A 22,626-nucleotide genomic window follows, 5' to 3' on the forward strand; every position below is an offset into this window, starting at 1 on the left:
CAACTCGAAACATTTTCTCTTTCACGTAGTAGAGACACCTTACCTTTAGTTTAGAGGGAACTCCTAAGGCATACAAGCCATCGGATCCATGATCAATCCTTCTCAAAGGTTTTACACGGGCTCGAGAATTACTATTGATAAGCGCTATCTCAGAGAGGCCATCCTGCTTCAGACCCTCTATCTTCCCCTGTTGGCTCAAGGTAATATTTGACAGGATTGTTTGTTAAAATAATCCACGAGAGGAAGACACTGCAGAGCAATCGCTACAATGCGAATAGTTGATTGATCGATAAGGGCTATTGCAAGCCGGTTCAAATTTTTTGCTTCTCCCTGCCTAGGAGGGGTCTCGCGCAGGGTACTTCGGCGATGTGTCATCATAAGTATCTCCGCGCCCACCCGCCTCCTTTATTATTGTGAGATCAAAGACAATCGCCAGGAAGGAACTTCCAGCAGTAATGGTTCCAGTTGGGATTAGGGCGTAGAGCCTGTCCTTCCTATCACAGTGTTCATCCCTGTCCTCCCCAAAAAGGTTCCCTACGACTAGTCAGGTACGACACCTTTGTAATAATCCCTACAACCCTACTCCCTACATAATAAATAAATGGTAAATCAACACAGTCATCTCATCATCCGTGGCATTGAGACCTTGGCAAGTCCTGCCTCTTTTTCTTGGCCTGTCACATGGAACTGAACGTAATCAGAGGTCCTGGACCTTTAACCCTTATCCTATGCACGGCCTAAATTTGGCTCTGGGAACCGCTCTTGTGCCTTCGTCCCTTGTGTCAACTGGTAAACCTCATCGGATCCACAACCAAAACTAGCTGCTACCGCCTCGCCACCATCCAGCACTGCACATACATGTCCTAGATGTCTCTTCAGTGAGGCATCCGCAGGCTTTTTGTGCCTCTCCAATCAGCTAAGTAGTAATGAGGATCTCCTGGATCAATCACAAACGGCCATCCAGCTATCGTAAAATTTCTTCTTTGAGGTGTCCCTGGTGGGTGGCCCCTATCCACGTTAGGCTGTCTTAAAACAGTTTCTCGGCCCAGCGCTTGTAAAATCGAGATTTTGTGGTAGCAGTGAACGGGTTGAAAACTGCACACACACCATGCTGTTTTTACCCATTGTCCCGAGAGTGGTTAATAGCAGGTGCGTGAGTCCCACTGGTCCCCGGATTGTAAGTTCTTCATCTACCTATGCCTTAATCGAGTGGAGCGTATTCAGCGGCAGAACCTCGTCCTCTCGTGTTAGATGGACTTAGAGAGTCGTTAGTAGAGCAGAAGGGTAGGCCCCGTGTAGTGCTGGTAATCAACACACAACAAGGAGTCTCCGGATGGCAGCCTTAAAGACAACAGTATTTCTTTGGTGCGAGAAGTTTTGTGGGGTAAAAAAACCCCAACTTTGTCAAATCGCAATGGAGTGAATAATTACCGCAAGACAGTTATTTACTCATGAAATTACCATATTAACCAAGAAATATTGACCGCGCGGAAAAATATACCAGGCAACCGAGTGGGCTGCGTACCCTGACGAGAGCATAATTGCCAAGATGCCAAAAAATACAAAACAGTGTAAAGCCAACGTTGCGAAGGCCTCTCGTTCATAACCAACAGACGGGCTGACAGTCAGGCCCTCACCTGTACTCAATAACAGACTCTGGCCGGAGGAGATTCCATTGCAAACATTTTTTGGTGGTCAAATGCGTCGGGCATTCTTGGCTACCCCGCAGGACAAAATCCGTGCAGTTCGCTCCACTCCGGGTTCCGCTGGCAGGCGTAAGTCCCATAGTTTCAACACAGTGGTAAGGACCTGCCCTTGGAAAAGGCGCTTCGATATACTATTTGCAGGACAAGACTCCTCAAGGGACTCCACAGGGCCCCCCTAAAATCCAACCAGGAATTTGTTCACATGCAAATAAAAAGAAGGAAGTTCGCGGGCAGGATATAAAACCGAGATTCCGTCATTGCTTGTCTATTACGGAGATCAGAAACAACTGTGAATGGACCAAGTATTGAACACCGCAATGCCGCAACAACCACATTTTCATGCATTGGCAAGTGCACAAAATCAATACACCTCACGTCCCAATATTCTCAGCTTGAGAGACAACAATTTTTGAAGTGTGGTTGAGGATTGGACCAGCAGGTCCCCTCAATGCGGAAACAGACACCATGTTGGAGATGCACATGCTGAGTACCCACTCCTTTGTATTTACCCCCGGTCTACGAAACCATACCAGAGACAATGGGATTCTGGAAATAATTTCAATAAGAGCATTATTCCAGTCCAACCTTTATATCTCTTTTAGGGCTTTGCGCCCCCACCTGCTAGGCATCTACCGCTCTGCTCTCTCGCCGTCCTCATCGTTCTTTCCAAGGGACCGAGGGCCCTCTCTATTGAATACATGTTGCAATAAGAAATAGAAGACCCCTCATTTTAGCAACTAGGACCTCGTAGAAACTACGTACCAGCAAATAAACCAACACCACGGTGGAAAGAGTCCTTTTCCACATTATCGTCTAACAACAGAAACCATGAGGGTGGCAGACCCAGTTTTGGACTTAAGAAAACTGAAACACGATGAAGAAGCTCAACATTTGTCAAAAAGTTGTAGTGGTGACATTAAACTATACATTCCACGATACATTAGACAGAGAGGGGGAGCTGGCTCTCAGTCTTGCCATCGCTCGAGTTGTGAAATCTCCATCTATGGAGGGTTTTTAAGAACAGGTCAGACAAACACTGTCAGGAGACAGTCCTAGGTATGCTTCACATCCAGACATACGTAATATCACTTACGTGTACTTTTTAAGGGCAGGATGGAGGGCGGGGAGGGGGCGGAAGTCCGTGGATAAGATCTGTAAAGTGATTACGACCCTTCATCTAGGTAGCGTCCATACTCCCCAGTTCTGCATTTCTATCTACACATTCCTCCTGAGTACTATTAAATATTCAGATGCTGGTTGCTTGCATTAACGCAGCTCATAAAGACGTGATACTGGCAACGTGAATTTCCTGAAGCTCTGTTCCACACCCTCGAGTTTAGTGGGAAGTCTTCTAAGAACCCACACTGACTTCAGGAAAGCAGCAGAAATTAAGGCCAGTCCGGAGGCTTCTAGTATAAGCCATCTGACTACATGAGTGGAGAACTGTCTCCCATCTTGAATGCCAAAACCCCATTACATTATGGCTCCCATTCAGCGAAAGCGCTTACGATATAGAACATATATAGAACGGCCGGTACGCGACTCACAGGCGGAAGGATTCCTTCGAGAGTGAGTCACCAAGACTACTACGAAGGAAAGAGTATTCCAGGAGCTAGACGACTGCGTATTCTGTCTACCAGACTTCCAGACAAGCCAGATTAGTCCAAAGATATCCCGAGGTGTTCACATCCAGAGGCAGTGAACTCACCTTAACCTCAGAGGCAGATTATCACACGTGAGTCTCAGGGTGTTCACAAATTCGTGCATGTCCATCAAAAGTATCTAGCAGTTAGCTATCGCATGGAGCACCTCTGTCCATGCACGTGGGTCAAGATCAGAATGGGCATAAAAACAACCATTTTCCCATCATACGGCATGACTATATCTACTGGCTAGGACTATAGCACAGCTATAGCTCGGGCCATTGTTCTTAGTCAAAAAAGCAAAATTACACGCGCAGATGAATTTATCCGTCCAGCTTCTCCTCTTAGAAAAGAAAGCAACACAAAACAAAATAGACACACTAACCAATATAAAACTATAGGTCATAAGCTCGCAAGATAGAATTCAGATCAAAATCCACTGTCCATTGAGACATCCCCTTCCAGCAACAGAAACTCGAATTTTTTTCTTAACGCAGCTAGGTGGGAGCAGCTCATCCTTGACTCGAAGGTTGACTGTGCTGCAGAATACAGCAATACAATGCGCGAAGAAAAGGAATCTTTATTTTTGTTTTGAGAAGAAAATAAAAACAGCACCTGACTGTAAACACTTATTACCAATTCATTTGGTACCCAGTCCGCTAAGTTCTTAGGAACTTATGGGAATAAGAAAAAAAACTAACTTTTCTCCACTTTCTCCACCCAAAATCCAGCTCCATACCAACTTAATGGTCAGCGTAAATTTAAGTAAAGGACCACAGTTCCTCAGCTAATACATATATCCTCCCCACTGAGAGACCCCTCCCCTCTTTCCAAGCTGAAGTAAGTCCTACGGCGTCAGAATTCAATGATCCTTCTCGAGACTAGTGACGCTCACATCTGGGATCACAAATGCCTACATTCCATTTAGTCCCTATCATTGGCATCGTGACACAGCACCTATGTGCCTGTTTCTCGACATCGGCTAGAAGTATGCATCTTTTTTGATACGAGGTCGTTCTGCGAACACAAGATGCCTATAATACCACCTGGCATTGAAATCAGTCGGTTAGCTAGTACACACCATATTATTTGAAGGTGGGGCGTGTACCAGGATTTATAGTACGGCACATAATACCCTATACTAGCAGGTCTACAGATCTCATATCACTAATAATTCCAACAGAACTCTCTTTCATTGCTGATGCCAACATTGGGGTGCTTTATGTGAGGACCCAAGTGTAAAGGGCGACAACTCTCAGATTTTGGCGTGGCCAAATGGTTTCCCAGGAGTTCCCCATCCCTACCTCACCAAAGAAGATCGCCACAGTGCACATTGACAGCGTGGCACATCTCAGCCAGAATCCCGGATGCCCATCGTGATGATAGATAGAGAAAGGCCCAACAAAGTATTGTACTAAACATAGATTTTTTCTTGTCTTCGACCGGAGCTGTGGCGTTCTCATTCAAGACCGTTAAATATAGTCGATCACACCACTCATCAAATGTACGTTAGTTTGAGAGCTTCGAGGGCGAGTTTTAGCGTGCCTTTTAATTGCAATTGTCAGCACACCTACTTCCTCTCTGTAATTTACTTAATAACATAATATACGCATAACAATATGAGCATCAAATGTCATATTCTTTGACAGACAATTATTGTTAGTGCAGATTGCCGATATTCTAAATAAGTAACCTGCCACCAAGGGTGTATGATCACCTCAATCCCCTATGATAGATGAGGAATTATTGTACGAGAGTTTTTATTGAAAAGTGGTAATTGGTGCCTAAATCCACGAGTCCGAGCATCATTCGGAACTCTAACACATTCTTACGTCTGGGGAGTCATTTTTAAGCGCTAAGGGCCATAATAAACGACGATAATCACTGGGACATCGGGGTTCCATAGACTAAAGAGTTACAGCAGAACTAAATTGCACAACAGAATACAACCAAATAGGCGCACAAATTGGATTCCCTAAGTGGTAGAATGTCTTGAAACTGGGATGCCTGTAGCCACACCAATATTGCACTTATTCAATGGATCTCACATATGGTGTGAGATAACCCAATAAACACATACAGCATTCAGAGTGTCTGACACATTGAGTTAATGCAAGACAATTGATCTTTTTGATCATGTTCCCCTTTCAGCAAAGTGTTCACTCCATTGCCTTGGGATATATTCTGTCTATCAAATAGATGGGGACATAGGACAGTAGCGTCGGGCACGTCTCTCTGGGGGGGAGCAGCAACGGGGGTAACTGATCCGCGCGGAGTATGGAACGATTGCAAGACTACAACATATATGCAGTTCAGTTATGTGCATTCCACCACTAAGATGAAAACGTAGATATTACAAAAAAGGGACGAGTATAAAAATGACGGAGATAGAGAAGGCTACACTATAACCCCAAAGTATTTAGTATCAAATACGAGTCACACCATAGAAATCCGAAGAAGACAAGAAAAGCAAAACACAACGATACAAAATATACCAGTATAACGGCATGCGCCTCTCACTCATGCCGCCATCACACGTGTACTAAAATAGTGTTCATGTTAATCCTCTTACTGATACTAAGGGGCAGCGACTATGCACCACCATAATATTCACTCAGTATCTCTATCCCGTCGTAAAGCTTAGTTAGTTTCTCCCCCTCCATATGTCCCCTACAGGTACATGTCGAAATGTTTAGATGTGCCCGAATTTTGCAAATCTTTCATGCACACGGAAGAGGATATTCATAATGTGTAGTCATTTACTTCCTGTGATAGCGGTCTAGGGCTCGAACACACTAAAACGAGTTCACATTATAAAAAGAAAAGCATATACAATTTGATAGGTGGAATAGTTTTGTCTAACTCGCACGTTGTTACCAATTCTCGCATCCATCTCGCAGAATTCTTCTTTATCGCTCATGTTCTTTTGTTAGCATCTCCAGACCTACCCAATTAATACTCTGGGCGAAGATATGAGAGTAAATTCATCGTGGAAGCGCAGAACGAGGAAATTGGCACAATCACCACCTTACACTCACTAATAACTGATTGTAGACTAACTATGGTCCAATTCTGAGGAATGGGAAAATATTGGCGCTTGTTTTTCAGTAGTATATTTCACCATCTTAACACTTAAGCACCAAAACATAGCTGGCTGTTCGCAGGCTAGTGTACCGCAGTGGAGGGTCTTGGAGTATATTCGAGTAACTTGAACTTATATACAGAAAATCGCGACGCTTTACCCACAAGTTTCATCAAGGAACACTTAGCAGTTATCAGCCTCTTTTGCACCAAGATGACGCGCGAGGAAATCGCGTCCGTATTTTGCCCTCTCACCCTATGAGTGACTAAACTCGTAATCAGGTTTGTATACGGTGCTTCTCCAGTTTGTTTTATGATACAACCCTTGTCACCCGAAAATGAGGAAATGAAAAAGAAATAAAGACAGCAGATATGGCAGTTGAGACAAACAGCCCCTCGCGCTTTTCAACTATTCAACTTTTGAAATTGCATTTTGGAAAACAAAAAATTCAAGTCAGATTGACAACTTTTGAAATGAAACATTGATTTGAATTCATAAATCACACACTGGACCGTGGTGCTACTCAACTTCTCTCACATGCACTGTCGCTAAAGGATGTGGCTCTGAGTCTTCCCAGCTCGGACTTTCCAGGTTTTAGGGGATCGATTCTACCAATCTTTCATTGCAAAATTCAGAGGCTATAAGTAGCTACTACTCACACTCACACGCCTCACATCACGTGCTGTGATTGAAAAGTCCCACTAGGAGCTTACATTGAGCATTTATCACCTTTAAAAAATCCCTGGGCGCTGTCCAGTCTGTTGAATAATAACCTTTTGTGATACCAGTACAGTTTGTTGATGAATATTCACACACAACTACACCTACTTATGATACTCTAACTCACATGGTGACGTTTCCTTTATCCCGCTTTGCATAATTCTAATCGTCATGCTTTTAAGAATACGTGTGGGACAGAGAACCTGCGCTGGGAGGGCGTTGTAATGGCACCTGTCGTAAACAGTTGGGCCATGTAGCCCCCACCTGTTGCCGAGATAACCTGCTTAAGCTCTTCTTTTGTATATAATATACAGGAGACAAGGTACAGCCGTTTCACTGACCACATCCCACTATTCTACCCCCAAAGTCACCCCAATCGACCCCCATTTCCATCACCTTAATCAACTTATCTACTAGACTTGTATTTTTTTCAAAACGGCGTGCAGGACTGAACAGGGAAGAATCATTCCACACATGACGTTGTTCTCCGTAGATACCTGCCACAACTTTGCCAGTAGCTACTCTTGATGCTGGCTATTCCTACATTGTTGCTAGCAGCAAAGATCTAATTATAGTCCTTATCAGAGGAACACAGAGAGGGTTAAAAACTTCCACCCGAAGACTATTTGTTCTGCACATCAAATCATGAGAACAGCTATATAGTCTAAAGAGAGAAAACTAGTATCATGCACTCTAATAAGGGGTAATCACACGTCGGCCGAGAACATGAATGCCATGTCTCTCTTTATGAACAACATTTCATGTCTATACTAGCATAGCACCCCACAACCGCAGAGTTGCCAATAGACCGAGTGGACTCATGCAAACTTACAACTAGTCAGTATCTTCGAATCAATTCTAGTAGGCAGTCACACTTGTATACCTAACCAGTAATGGTTATAAATATGGTGAAAATATTGATCAATTAATTAGGACAGCTAAAAACTGGGAGGCAAACAGCGCCCAAGCCCAACTATCCACCAAAGCACTAAGCGATAGAATATCAACAATCTGCAACTGGATACTTTAAGCTTTGGAACTCATGGTCTGTCAACACAAATACGCTACATTAGCAACACACTTAGCTTGGTTCATCTGCGAGGACACCTTCGGGCTCCCTTCCACAAGCGTGAAGGTGGGTTCATTATACAGCTGCTTTAACATGGTCACCGAGCCTCTAATTAAATTTACTTGACTAACGTGAGCCTACCCAATGCACCATAGAAATTGGCCTCGACAGGAAGAAGAAGGTTTACTCTTTACTCATGTAACCCCTGTGCCGCACAAGCGAGGTTCTTGCTAAGAGATGGGCTTCCGCCCCTGTGGGGTGCTCACTACCGCTCTCTCACTTAGTTTTTCACGCTCTAACTGGAACGAGATTTAATAATCAATTCTCTGAGGTAAGAGGAAGGAACATGAGAGAATGTTGGGTTGTACACCTCCACTATGTTACGACTTAAGAATGGTGCAGGAGGGCAAGCGGTTTGTCCACAAGTGGCGACGCCACCACACGGCAACAACCTTTAGAAATGAACAAGAATTCTCACATCAATCGTCATCAAAGCTACACTATGTCCAGTAAGCTGGAGTCAAACAGAGTAGGAGCAATGCCAGACGTAGTAAGTGAAGACATATCCACCACGGAGAGAAAACACATGAAGCTATTATGTCTAGAGGTATTAGCAGATAGGTTCTGACAGGGTCAGGTAGAGTAAGCCTTCTCTCCAGGCTGATAATGCCAATCTGTATCCATATCTTTTCCGCTGTAAGCAAGAGTAAGCAGTATTAGGCAGATTTATGCCCCAAACCTGTCCTATTGCTAGTTTAGACCACATAGCTAGCTATCCCTGCGTCAGCTAAGAGCGTCACAGGAACCCTAGTGGGAGACGTGATGGAGATTAGCCAACCTATATCCCAAATCAATCCTATACTGGTCGTAGGCAAGGGCAGGAGGGGTCCCCTATGCATACTTAGCGGATCAGTCTTCCCCTTACTCTCATTTTTCGCTCCAGGCCTTAGCCCTACCTTATCCTGAGAGTTTCATTCCTCCTTAACTAAATACAGAGGCTTGCTGCCAAATCCCACTCCTGCCTGCCTCATCCACCCACTCATCTTTACCCCCCATTCCACCCCGCTGCCCTTCCTGGGGGTGGAATGGGGTGGGAAAAGATGAGTGGGGGTGGGATGAGGCAGGGCAGGAGTGGGGATTTGGAGCAGGTGGGGAGCCTGGGGCAGATCAGGGGTCGAGCAACCCAGGGAATTGGGAAGTTGGCACCTCTGTCTCCCCACGTTCCTGGCTGACATAGCTATGTCAACAGGCATCTGTGGCATAAATCTGCTCTTACTGTTCTACAAAGAAAATATGACCAGAGGCCCTGACCCTGCAGACACCTATCTGCACTGCTGTACATTGTCCCCTGGAAATCAACAGTAATGCTGGTGCCCAGGCTACAGAGACTTAGGCACATACTGAGCTTTCTTCTCAAGATGTTGTCCCGTTGAAGTCAGTGGCGCTCAGCGGGGTTACAGTAAACTGCCCATTAGGCATTGGGGGTCAAAGTAATTAATTAGAAGGCTTATAATGAACACTGACCTTGAGAGCCATATGCAATGAAACAAAGCTCTTGATGGGCTTTCATTTACTTATCTAGTTCTTTCCCTTTGTTTTCAAGGTGAACTCCAAGAAGAAATTAGTAAGTTATGACCTCCTCTAATGCAATGGTTTGTGTGGAGTTGCATGCTAGGCTGTGTCTACTCTGGTGATTGAACAACAAAACTGTTGTCATTCAGAGGTGTTAACCCTCTTTCCCTCTGAAAGACAAAAGTTTTGCCACAACAAGTGCCACTGTGAACAGCACGTTGTTGGCAGGAGAGAACGAACGCAGCTCATTGGGAGTGGAAATATTTTGTCAGCCAAAGAGCTACCAAACAGTGGCTACACTGCCCAACTTTTAGCGACAGGGCTTTGCCAACAGTCATGTCACTAAAAGCTGCATAGTGTAGTCAAAGCCCTAGTGAGTACTGTAGGTGTAATTCACCTGTAGGTATATAACAGGACACCCCAGGATTTGTGAATAAATTTAAAGTCTGGGATTTTCAAAAGCACCTAAGGCAGTTAGGTGCTCACTTGCCCCTGAATGTCAATGAAACTTGGGTCCCTTAAAACCTGGAAAATCCAAGCTGAGATCAGAGCACCTAGCACAATATTGAGAAGTTGAGTACACCAGGTCCAGTGTGATTTATGAATTCAAATCAATGTTTCATTTCAAAAGTGTCAATCTGAATTGATATTTTGTTTCAAAATAGCAATTCAAATTGATATTCAAACCATTTTGTTCAACCAAACTGTTTTGTTTTTTTCATTCCTCATTTTGTGAAGGAAAAAACAAACTGAAACAACAAACTTTACGGGGGGAGGAGGGGGCAATGGTCAGTTTGGCCACTGAACAGAAAAATCAACAATTCACTGAGTTACACAGCTGCAACCAGCTCTTTTTCTGTTAACAAGGAAAAATAGAAAAACAAGCCATATCCTCAAATTGTTACTAAAGTATTAGTGAGTTTAAGGTCTAGTTTTTCATTCCTTCCACATGTATAACTCCCAGAGTAGTTAATAGGAGTTTGGAATGCACAAAAAAATGGAAAAAAATTCAGTAACAAGTGAGTAGACAAAAACATATTCCACCTATCAAAATAGTAATGCTTTTAAAATAGTTTTAAGAGCCCAACCCTGCACAGGATTACACATATGAATAATGCTCTTCCTGTGCATAAAGATTTGCAAAATTGGGCACATCTAACACATTTCTGACATGTAACCTTAGGGGAAACATATACAACAATACGAGTGAATAATTTTGTGCTTATAATTAAAACTATATCTGTAGACACTTGGAAAGGAGCGGGACATTATATTTGTATCTGTTTTGCTTTTTCTTCTTTCCTTAGGGAGATTGCAGGCAGAAATTGGTAAGTTAGCTTTTTCCTCATTTTCCCTTTTGTAAATAGTCATCTCATATTGAGCATTTTAACTCTGTTCTCCAGCGCAGTCCCCCTTCCTCCCCGAGGTTCACTATGCACTAAGGTCACCAAAAGGCAATGGAAGAAACATGAAAGGGAACAGAAATAACATTTCCAATAGAAACTCTGATGCTGTTTTATTGTTCACTGTAGCATCCAAGTGATTATAGGCCAAGGCCCCAGTTCAGCATAGCACTTAAGCAAGTGTTTAACTTTAGTCTTGAAACACATGCTTAAGTGTGTTTAAGCTTACTAAACTGCTCAAGATAGTTAAGACCAAAGCAGACTGTGAAGAACTTCAAAAAGATCTCACAAAACTAAGTGACTGGACAACAAAATGGCAAATTACATTTATGCACATTAAATTTCAAGTAATGCACATTGGAAAAAATAACCCCAACTATACATACAATATGATGGGGGCTAATTTAGCTACAACGAGTCAGGAAAAAGATCTTGGCGTCATCGTGGATAGTTCTCTGAAGATGTCCACGCAGTGTGCAGGGGCGGTCAAAAAAGCAAACAATGTTAGGAATCATTAAAAAGGGGATAGAGAATAAGACTGAGAATATATTATTGCCCTTATATAAATCCATGGTACGCCCACATCTCCAATACCGTGTAGCAGATGGTTCGCCCTCATCTCAAAAAACGTATTGTCTACACGCGAGAAAAGGTGCAAGAAAAGGACAACTAAATGATCTAGGCATTGAGAGGTCCCAGTATGAGGAGGATAAGAGAGCTTAGGACTCTCAGCTTGGAAAGATGGAGACTAAGGGGGGATATGATAGAGGTCTGATAAATCATGAGTGGTGTGGAGAAAGTGGAGAAAGAAAGTTATTCCTTATTCCCATAATACAAACTAGGGGCACCAAATGCAAATTAAATAGGCAGCAGGTTTAAAACAAACAAAAAAAGGAAAAGTTCTTCTTCACGCAGGGCACAGTCAACCTGTGCGATATCTTAACCTGGAGGAGGTTGTAAGCTAGGACGTAGTAACTTAGCGTTTTAAAAGAGAACTGGATAAATTCATGGAGGTTAATCCATAAGGCGATTAGCCAGGATGGGTAAGGAATGGTGTCTTTAGCCTCTGTTCACCAGAGGATGGAGATGGATGGCAGGAAAGAGATCACTTGATCATTGCCTGTTAGGTTCACTGCCTCTGGGGCACCTGGCATTGGCCGCTGTCGGTAGACAGATACTGGGCTAGACGGACCTTTGGTCTGACCCAGTACGGCCGTTCTTATGTTCTTATGTAAGCGCTTTCCTGAATTGGGGCCATAATGTAATGGAGTTTGGCATACAAGAGACAGTCTAAATCTATTAGAGTGGCATTATCAAAAGCACCCGGGACTGGCCTAAATTTGCTCTTACTGAAGTCAGTGGTGAAACTCCCACTAACTTCAGTGGGAACAGAGCTAGGAAAATACTGCCAGTAATCCTTAGAGTAAAAGCAACAGCACTGATAAAGACTCAGAGAATTGTAGAAATGCAGAACTGGAAGGGACCTCAAGAGGTCTTCTAGTCCTGCCACTTCCCCCCCTCCCCGCCCCCATCCTGCCTTGGTACGTGTGGGTGAAGCATACCTAGACTGTCCCTGACAGTGTTTGTCTGACCTGTTCTTAAAAACCTCCAGTGATGGAGATTTCACAACCTCCCTAGCCAGAGAAGCAAATAAATATTGAAGGCTCAAGTCTTATCAACAAACTATTCGCATTTTAGGATTTGATCCTGCAGTCTTTGCACTCTCGATTACCAGTGAAGCCAACAGGAGATTAAGGTCTGAAGCAGGACTGGCCTGAATCCTACAAATAATTCAGAGCTGTAAACCTTTGAAAGGATTGATCTGTATGGGTAGTGAATCCTTAAGGGTAATGCAACATGAAAGAAAATGTTTGTACTGATGATCTTGATACTGGGAATTAATTTAAAAATGAAAAAAAAAATCCTTGAAATTTTTTATTCACTTAAAGTTCTTAAATAATTTAAATGAAAATATAAATTAATGATATAATTTGTATTTGTTTTTGTTTTATTTTAGGGAAACACCTTGACAATATCAGTAAGTTCTATTTTTCTTCTAATGAAACATCTTACCTGAAGTTTTAGGTAGTAAAGAAAAATCCCATGTAATAACAATTGAACCCAGATATTGCAAAGACTTAAGTCAATATGTAACTTCACGCAATTCAGTGGGACTACTGCGCATGATTAAGTGTTTGCAGGATCAGGCCTAAATCTGGATGCACTCGGATAAAATATTACAAGCATCTAATTATTTATGTGGATTTCTTTCTCTCTCTTTGTAGGTGAACTCCATGAAGAAATTAGTAAGTTATATTTCCCCCAGTCAAAACTTTTTTTGGAGGGTGTTACTTTCCATTATAACATAATTTTATTTTTCTACCCTCAAAACTCCTGCAGCTTTAGATTAGACATATAGTGAATGATTTGATGTAAAGAGGCAATGTGAGAAAATGTTTCAGTGACTAGAAGTCAGGGTTACTGACTCAGAATGCTGACTGAGAATTGCAGCAGCGCCTGGGCAGAGAAGTTGGAGGGGAATCAGTAATGTCTCCATGACCAGTTCTACACAGACTCCAGTCTTACTGTAGAGTAGAGTAGAGGGGTGGAATTTTTCAACCAATTTTATTTTTAGAGGGGAAAAAAAGAAATTCAGTGACATTAAAATGTTTTGAGAATTCATGTTGAATTTGCCAAATTGTTTGGGTGTAAAAAATCTGAAGAAATTGAAACATTTTGTTTTCACATTTTCAAAATGAAACATTGAGTTTTTGATTCAAAGTAACTTTTTGTTCTGAAAATTCCTTTATTTTTTGAAGAAGATGCTTGAAATCAGAACAAAACATTTCATTTCAGGTCAAACAAAATATTTTGGTCAACCTGGAACTAATTTTTTACTGACCTTTTTATTCACTGAGAGTAACTAAATAAAAAATCTTTGTGGTTCAACCTGAAATGCACCACTCCCCGCCAATTATTTGGAATTGCTGAGAACTGAAAAACCTGTTATTCACCCAGCTTTAGATTACAGCAGCCTATGGGCTATTCTAATCCATACCAGCTGGCTGCAGCTACTATAAATCTTGTCCACCAGCCAGAGGTTACCAGCAGGCAGTGCTTTCTAGCCACACCCACTCCTTATTTCTTGCATGGTCCCATTGCGGTAGGCTGCAGAGTGGTTGTGCAGAAGCTGGCCATGGTAGTTCAAGTCCTGCTAGGGACTTCCCTGTGCTGGGGAAGACATCGGCTGCTTTCCGGCTCTTTTGAACAACTCACATGACATGAAGGCTCTAGATTGCATGACATACCTCAGCCATATCAGCATTAGCCTCCAGATGCTATGATATTGTTATCTGGAGTACTGTGTCCAGTTTTGCCCTGACTCACTATAGAAAGGGTGTGGACAAACTGGAAAGAGTCCGGCGGAGGGCAACAAAAATGATCAGGAGGCTGGAGACACATGACTTATGAGGAGAGGCTGAGGGAACTGGGGTTATTTAGTCTGCAGAAGAGAAAAGTGAGGGGGGATTTGATAGCAGCCTTCAACTACCTGAAGGGGGGTTCCAAAGAGGATGGAGTTCAGCTGTTCTCAGGGATAGTAGAAGCGGCTACAACTTGGAAGAGAGAGAGGCAACACTGGAGACAGAAGGAGGGGAAAGGGTAAAATGGAGAGATGTCCCAGTTTAGAAGAAAGTTAAACCAATCGATATTGGGATAAGGAAAGTAGAAAGACTAAAAACTGAGCTATAGAACCGAATGAATATTAACTGTTCAAGTGGTGTTAGTGGTTACCATTCTAGGGCCTACTCTTGCAATCTCTGCACACCTCAGACTCCTAGAAGCAGAACGGGGCCCCACTTCTAGAAACAGTTCAAACCTGTAAACCTTTGAATTTTTATTTTCACTTGTAACCAGAAAATTCACAATATAGACAGAAATGTAATTAATGATTATCTAGACAATATAAAATGGAGAATATAAATCTTTGTTCATTGAAAAAACTCTTAAATAGTTTGTATTTATTTCTGTTTGCTTTATTTTAGGGGCACATCTTGAAAATATTAGTAAGTTCAATTTTTATCCCAATCTAACCTCTCAGTTGAAGTTGTACACAGTGAAATTGTTGTTGTTTTGAATTAAAGGAATAATGTCAATTTGAAAATCAAATGCACAAACTTTGGCCACTATTCAGAAGGCACAGCAGCTCAGTCATTTTCAGGATTGGGGTCTTTGTAATAAATCGTTGTCTATAAAATGGTATGTCAGAATAAAAACAGACTTTGATAATAATGTTACGGTCTGTCCTTTCATTTCATGCACACATGCCACTCCCAGTGCAATCAAATGGTGATGGGCCAGAAGGAATAGTAATCAAAGTATTCTGAATTTTGATTTTTCATCATCATCATTTTTATTTCCAGTGACCAAAAAGGGGCAGGGAAAATGTCAACCAAATTGTCGCATGCCCTCCCCCCTCCCCAAACACAAACTATTTTCTCACTTGCTCTAATAATTAATAATCAGACCTAAAGACACCTTGCTCTGCAAAACTGTAAATCTTAAAAAAAATTATATTGGAGCCCTGAGCTGACACATTCTTAAACTTATGCTTCATTTTCAGCACACAGATGGTCTTGTTGAAGTCAATGGGAGTACTCACATGCTTAACATTGCGTACAAGCATCACCCTTTGTATCACCAGTGGCTTTGAGTCCAAGCCTGCAAGTGTTTACATGCATGAGTAACTTTATTCACATGCCTGAGTGTTGGTCAGATTGGGTGTTTTATAATGCATTTTTGGCCTGTAATCTTAGCTCCTGATCCTGAGTTTGGAGCCATGCGAATGAACTGTTGAATTCAGCCCCACTGATTTCAGTGCAGATTCAGACCTTTAGAATACCACCAGGAAGGTACACGTTAATAGTAATGAATAGTCATGATCCATCTGCATTATACAACCCACTGGTGAATGTGTTACTGGCCTGCCTGCATACTGTTCTACAGACAATATGAATCTGCTACAGACCCTTGCTAAATCTACAGCAATTTGGTCTTTTTTTTTAGCTTTGGAAGTCCCCACTTAAATCCCTGGTGCATCAGCCAAGATGGTGGCCATCACACTTGCATATGGTTAACTTTAAGTATGTGATTACTTCCACTGAAATAAATCAAGGCGTATGTACGTGAGCTGAATGACTGACTATAATGAAAAGTGATCTATACATTTCCATATATGCTAAGAGAATTTTTAATTGTCTTTTCCTTTTCTTTTTATTTAAGGTGAACTGAATGAAAAAATTAGTAAGTTATATTTTCTCATTTCTGTGTGGATTGCATCTTCTCATGACATTGTCCATCTACTTTTCTCCCCAGACAGGAACTGCAGGCTGAATTCAAACACACAACAAATGATTTGTCACCAAGAAAGATTGTGAGATAGTGATTAAAACTGACTAGATATGCTGGTCCACATTCTCAGCCACCTAATGAAACAGTGTGACAGACGTTCTGAGTTTTGACAAGCTCTAGTCTGGAGTATTGTAGTGCTTCTTGTGGAATCACAGAAATGTATTGGAACACTGCGAGTAACAACTCCCACACACACACGCAGGCCTTGACTTTGCACTAGGGTCCCAGTTCAGATACAACAATATAGTAACATACAGGACAACAATTTAACAGTAAGATAAAGATACAACACTATCTGTTGGTCTACAGTGATCGTCACATTATATAAATTCACTGCCTATAACCCTGTCCCACCCTGTGTAGTGGTTGTGTATAGGATGTGGCCTTTAACCCCACGTAGGGTTAGAATAATTGATACTGGAAGATTTCAGAGGTGCCTTAGCCATGGTTTGGAAGGGAATCGTTCCCCAAAGACTGATTAAAAAGTCTTGGCATGAGATGGTTTTGATGAAGGGGTTGGGCTTAATTTAATCTTGGGAGAAAAGCTCTTCCATGACATCTTGATTTCTGATGTTTTAATTATTATTACTATTATTATTATTTAGGTGGACTTCAAAGAGAACTTGGTAAGCGTTTCGCTCCCCCCTCCCTTTTTCTGTAATGCATCCTTTTTTATTAATCAGATTCAGCTTAACAATGAACTTATTCATGAGTGCTCACCTTTGTTTGATTTGCTTGGTTTCAGAATGGAGAAAAGCCCTAGTTTGTCCAAGTAAGTAAAATTTGTATTTAGTTAATGTCCAACTTTCACTTTTTGGAGAGATCCTTGTTCCCTTTCTGTGTAGAAATAGTTTAAAACAACACAAAACACAAAGAGGAAATAATGCAATAGTTTCTCTGGTTGAAATTTGAATGGTGAAGGTGATTCCCCAAGTGAGCTGTATTGCTGGGGAATCTTCCTTTGGGAACACGGAGAGGAGCAAATTAATATTTTTCTGGATAATACATGCTCAGGTAGTACTTGAATGGGATGCTGTCCTGATGTTGTTCTGTGCTCATTCATAGGGGAAGGACAGCCCAGTGGCTAGTGTGTTAGCCTAGAATTCTGAAGGCCTCAGTTCAGATCCCTTCTCCTGTGTGACATTGGGCAAATCACTTAGTTTCTTTTTTGCCAGAAGCTGGGAATGGGTGACAGTGGATGGGTCACTTGATGATTGCCCGTTCTGTTCATTCCTTCTGGGGCACCTGGCATTGTCAGAAAACAGGATACTGGGTCAAACAATATATGCCATTCAACTCAAAACAACCCCAAAAAAACACATTTTAAGATTTTTGGTTGACCCAAAATTATTTTTTTTATTTATTTTTTTTTTGGTGTAATCCTAAAATCAGTTATTTGCACAGTTCTGGGAGAAGAAGACAAAAATGTACAAAACTTCCCACACTGGTTTCACCTGCTGCTCTATGGGTCTACTCTTATATACATCCAGTGCTTAATGTGTAATGAAAGAGGTTCCGGGGCTCAAGCAGTTTTTTCTACATTCATAATTGATGAAGCAAGCCCAGAGGTACCAGGGCTATGAACTGCCAAGCCTAGAGATGCTGGGGCTCAATTCTGGCATGCCCTGGCACAAATTTAAGCACTGAACACATCCCCTTCCCCATAAAGACCTCCTTATTCTTGATGTATGATTTGATAGGAATTTTTATTGTCAGCTATCCTAGTGATCAGGCTATACTGGGAGCTTTGTCTTCAGGGGAAAAGACTATTTTGTCAGTTTTTGTTAAAGTTTGATTCTATAGTAGTTTCCTCTCCTCTGCTGAAAACAGAAGATGATCTTCTCCTTCCTCCTTAGATAATGTCGTGGGGAGACCTGGGTGAAAAATGGATATTTCAGTTCATTGGCAATTTCAAAAAAATGAAGACAAATTTGTTTTGAGTCAGACCAGAAATGAAAATTTTTAGAAAGTTAAAAAAATGATTTAATTTTTTATTTTGAGCATTATAAACTTTTTTTTTTGCTTTTTTAAAAATGAAAATTAAGGGAAATTTTGAAATGAAAAATTGTTCCCAACCAAAAAAATCAAAATATTTCATTTTTAAAATGTCAAAACAAAATATTCTGATTTTTTTTGAATATTTTTATTTGTCTTAAACAAATAATTTGGCAAAATTGACATAGATTTGGAAAATGTTTGTGTTGTTGAATCTGCATTTTTCACCAACAAAAGTTTTGGCCTAACAATGTCACCAACTCTAGTTGTGAGAGCGACCCATTGTGTTTTATTCCACTTAAACCACTGTTTGTGCTAAAATCTCTCTCTGCTTCTTCAAACTGTTCTAACGCCCTTTTCTGGTGGCTCGCCTCACTCTAGAGAGATGGCCTCTTGGCTGACAGCCCTTTCTACCGGCCTTCATTATTCCCCATGGAACTTAAATTAGGGGTATATCAAATCATGCTATGGTGTGATCTGACTTTAAATATTAGGAAGGAGGAGCACAGCAGGGGTTCTGTTCATGAAAAAGAAATGGGAATAAAATCTGCTGGGGCTCCCCAGCGTTCCTGGGGCTCTGATCCTCTCTCTGGGGAGAGGCATCTGCAGGAGAGGAAAGATTCTGCATCTCAGACCTGGCTCAGGTGACCTTTTGCTCGTGTTACTGACCTGTTCCTGCTCGGGTTTGTGACTCTGTCCTGCACTCTGCTGAGGGGAGATATGATTGCTCTTTATAAATATATCAGAGGGATAAATATCAGGGAGGGGCAGGAATTATTTAAGCTTAGTACCAATGTGGACACAAGAACAAATGGATATAAACTGGATCCTAGGAAGTTTAGACTTGAAATTAGACGAAGGTTTCTAACCATTAGAGGAGTTAAGTTCTGGAACAGCCTTCCAAGGGGAGTAGTGGGGGCAAAAGACATATCTGGCTTCAAGACTAAGCTTGATAAATTTATGGAGGGGATGGTATGATGGGAAAGCCTAATTTTGGCAATTAATTGATCTTTGGGATTATTAGCAGGTAAATATGCCCAATGGTCTGTGATGGGATGTTAGATGGGTGAGATCTGAGTTACTACAGAGAATTCTTTCCTGGGTGCTGGCTGGTGAGTTTTGCCCACATGCTCAGGGTTTAACTGATCGCATATTTGGGGTCAGGAAGGAATTTTCCTCCAGCGAAGGTTAATAGAAGCCCTGGAGGTTTTTCACCTCTGCAGCGTGCGGCACGGGTCACTTGCTGAAGGATTCTCTGCATCTTGAGGTCTTTAAACCACGATTTGAGGACTTCAATAACTCAGACATAGGTTAGGGGGTTGTTACAGGAGTGGTGGGTGAGATTCTGTGGCCTGCATTGTGCAGGAGGTCAGACTAGATGATCATAATGGTCCATTCTGGCCTTAAGTCTATGAATCTATGAATCTTGGCGCTCCTCCCCATTCAGAGCTGGGTAAATCCTGGAGGAAGGACCCGGGACAGATCAAACCTTCCCCCAGAGATGAGCTCTGCCCAGGGGTGATGGATTCCTCTTCCTAAAACTGGGGGTGGGGGGGAAAGGGGGCACGAGGCCCCACCCTGCTTCATGTCCCTGCCCCTGCCCCTTCTCTTCCTCCGGAGGTCTCACCCCCTTGGCCAAGTCAGAAGCTGGAACCCATTCTGCCTGGGATGGGGGAGGATTGAGCACAGCCCCTGGCTAGGGTGACCAGACAGCAAATGTGAAAAATCGGGACGGGGGTGGGGGGTAATAGGAGCCTGTATAAGAAAAAGACCCAAAAATCGAGACTGTCCCTATAAAATCAGGACATCTGGTCACCCTACCCCTGGCCCATGTCCTCATCCCCTGGGTCCCCACCAAGGCAGGTGGAGGGGCTGCAACTACCCACGGCTGCCTGTGTGGCTCTTACTCTGACCCAGATCCAGCTTCCAGCCTGGCCTGGGGACAGGGCCTCGGGGGCCAAAGAGCTGCAACCAGGCCATGGTAAGAGACACCCAGGCAGCTGCTGTGGAGAGCCATAGCCCTGGATAGGTGGTCATCCACAACTCCCCACAGCTGCACAGGTTCCCCGGTCAGGCTCCATTTTCTAGCCTGGCCAGGAGGCGGGCCTTCGAGGGAGGAGAAGGGGCAGGGGGCAAGGCCCGTGGGGAGTGGGAGGGTCATTCCTGCACCTCTGGCTCTGCATTTAGCATCATGATTCTCTCTTTCCACTGCAGCGAATGTAACCCTGGATCCAAACACAGCAAATGCCCAGCTCATCATATCTGAGGATCGGAAAAGCGTGAGGCGTGGAATTGCACGGCAGGAGGTGCCGGACAATCCAGAGCGATTCCATTCTTTCTGTTTGCTGGGCTGTGAGAGGTTCACCTCAGGGAGACATTACTGGGAGGTGGAGGTGGGAGATGGAGGATTTTGGGCTGTGGGTGTTGCCAGAGAGTCTATGAGGAGGAAGGGAGGGATCAGATTTAACCCTGAGCAGGGGATCTGGGCTGTAGAACGGTGTGGGGATCAGTACCGGGCTCTCACCTCCCCGGAAACTCCCATGCCCCTGAGTGAGAGACCTAAGAAGATTGGGGTTTATCTGGACTATGAAGCGGAATTGGTGGCATTTTATGATACTGGTAATGAGACCCTGATCTTTACTTTCATGTCAGCATCTTTTACTGGGGAGACAATCCTTCCCTTCTTCTGGGTGGGGATTGGAGTCCTGCTCAAAGTCTACCCATGAGGCCTGGAGATGGGGAGGTAGCAATATCCCACTGAGGTTCACTCTGTTTGTGGACAAGAAATGGACTGAACTAGTTGTTGTCCTGGGGACAGCTCAGATGGTTTAAAACACACTGCTGTGGTTCTAGAGAGGGGGATTGGGGAGACAGAGAAGATGGGGGGTTGTAGGGAGCATAGGCACCGACTCTGTGGGTGCCGCAGGGCTTGAGCACCCACAGGGAAAAGTTAGTGGGTGCTCTTCACCCACCGGAAGCCAAGCTCCCTTCACCCCCCACCCAACTCATCTCCTCCTCCTGCCCTGAGCACGCCGCATCCCCACTCCTCTGCCTACCTCCTAGTGCTTGCTGCCGCCAAACAGCTGTAGCAAGCTCCGGGAGGGAGGGGAAAGAGGCAGGGGCGGGGCTGGGGCAGAGATTTGGGGAAGGAGTTGGACTAGGGGCAGGGGTGGAGTTGGGCTGGGGCCAGGGCCAAGGGGGGTTGAGCACCCACTGGCGCCAGTAGAAAGCGGTGCCTGTGGTAGGGCGACGAGAACCTGAAGACTGGAAAGGGAACTTGAGGCTTTTCTGGGGTGGGAGATGCTGGAAGGAAATGGAGGGTGAAAGAAAGGCAAAGGGGGTAAGGAAAGTCGAGAGAGGGAATAAAACTGTTCAATATTATGGAAAGTGACTGTGTTTTCTTAAATCAATCCCTTTGTTCATGAAAAAAACTATTTTGAGGCCTTAAATTATTCTTGCAGATTTTGGACACTCTCTTCTGTGTTCTGATTATTACACTATCATTGAATTGTTTGTAATTCTCACATTTCCTGACTGTAAATATAGCATGTATTTTAAATGCTGTTATTTCTGCTTGGTATTTTCTTCTTTCTCTTCCTTTCAAACTGTTTGTTTTTTAAAGGAGTAGTACTAAGCTCTGGCCTGTGTGCTGGGCATTCCAGGTCTGCAGGATGATGTGATCTCACCAGTCTATGCTTGTGGCCCTGTGCCAGTCTACCTAGGGAATACCAGCAGCTATGCCAGTTATACTGAGCAGCATATGCCAGTGTGAGTCTGCCATGCCAGGGTGCTCCTTCTCCCCCTGCTCCATCATACAGTCCATGAGGTACCTTTGGTGGGGCAGAAAATTCCTCTCAAATGTCCACCAGCACTTCAAGGAAGCTCTGTCCTTTTTCTGATGCAGGAGTGAAAGTGCAAGCAAGAGGATTTCTTCAAAAGGGGCCTTCTTCATGTTGCTGGCTCTGGTAGCTTGGCACACACAGACCAAAAATCACTCCTCAGCAATCTGTGTTGGCGGGCTGTTCAA

General features: G+C 43.2%; 1 protein-coding gene across 4 annotated transcripts in view; it reads left to right on the top strand.

Annotated features, from left to right (window-relative positions):
• Positions 1–22,158, top strand: part of LOC116821291 (butyrophilin subfamily 1 member A1-like) — a 53,105-nt gene extending 30,947 nt beyond the window's left edge. For all 4 annotated transcript variants that reach the window (XM_075069933.1, XM_032774354.2, XM_032774357.2 and 1 more), the window contains 9 exons: positions 9,824–9,844; positions 11,100–11,120; positions 13,213–13,233; positions 13,481–13,501; positions 15,239–15,259; positions 16,476–16,496; positions 17,210–17,230; positions 17,350–17,376; positions 20,814–22,158. In XM_075069933.1, the coding sequence (XP_074926034.1) occupies positions 9,824–9,844; positions 11,100–11,120; positions 13,213–13,233; positions 13,481–13,501; positions 15,239–15,259; positions 16,476–16,496; positions 17,210–17,230; positions 17,350–17,376; positions 20,814–21,325 (686 nt within the window). In that variant the 3' untranslated portion in view covers positions 21,326–22,158. The remainder of the gene's footprint in view (positions 1–9,823; positions 9,845–11,099; positions 11,121–13,212; positions 13,234–13,480; positions 13,502–15,238; positions 15,260–16,475; positions 16,497–17,209; positions 17,231–17,349; positions 17,377–20,813) is intronic.
• Positions 22,159–22,626: the final 468 nt, after the last annotated feature.

Source organism: Chelonoidis abingdonii, chromosome 10, assembly GCF_003597395.2.
Source record: "Chelonoidis abingdonii isolate Lonesome George chromosome 10, CheloAbing_2.0, whole genome shotgun sequence".
In the NCBI taxonomy this organism is placed as follows: Eukaryota; Metazoa; Chordata; order Testudines; family Testudinidae; genus Chelonoidis; species Chelonoidis abingdonii.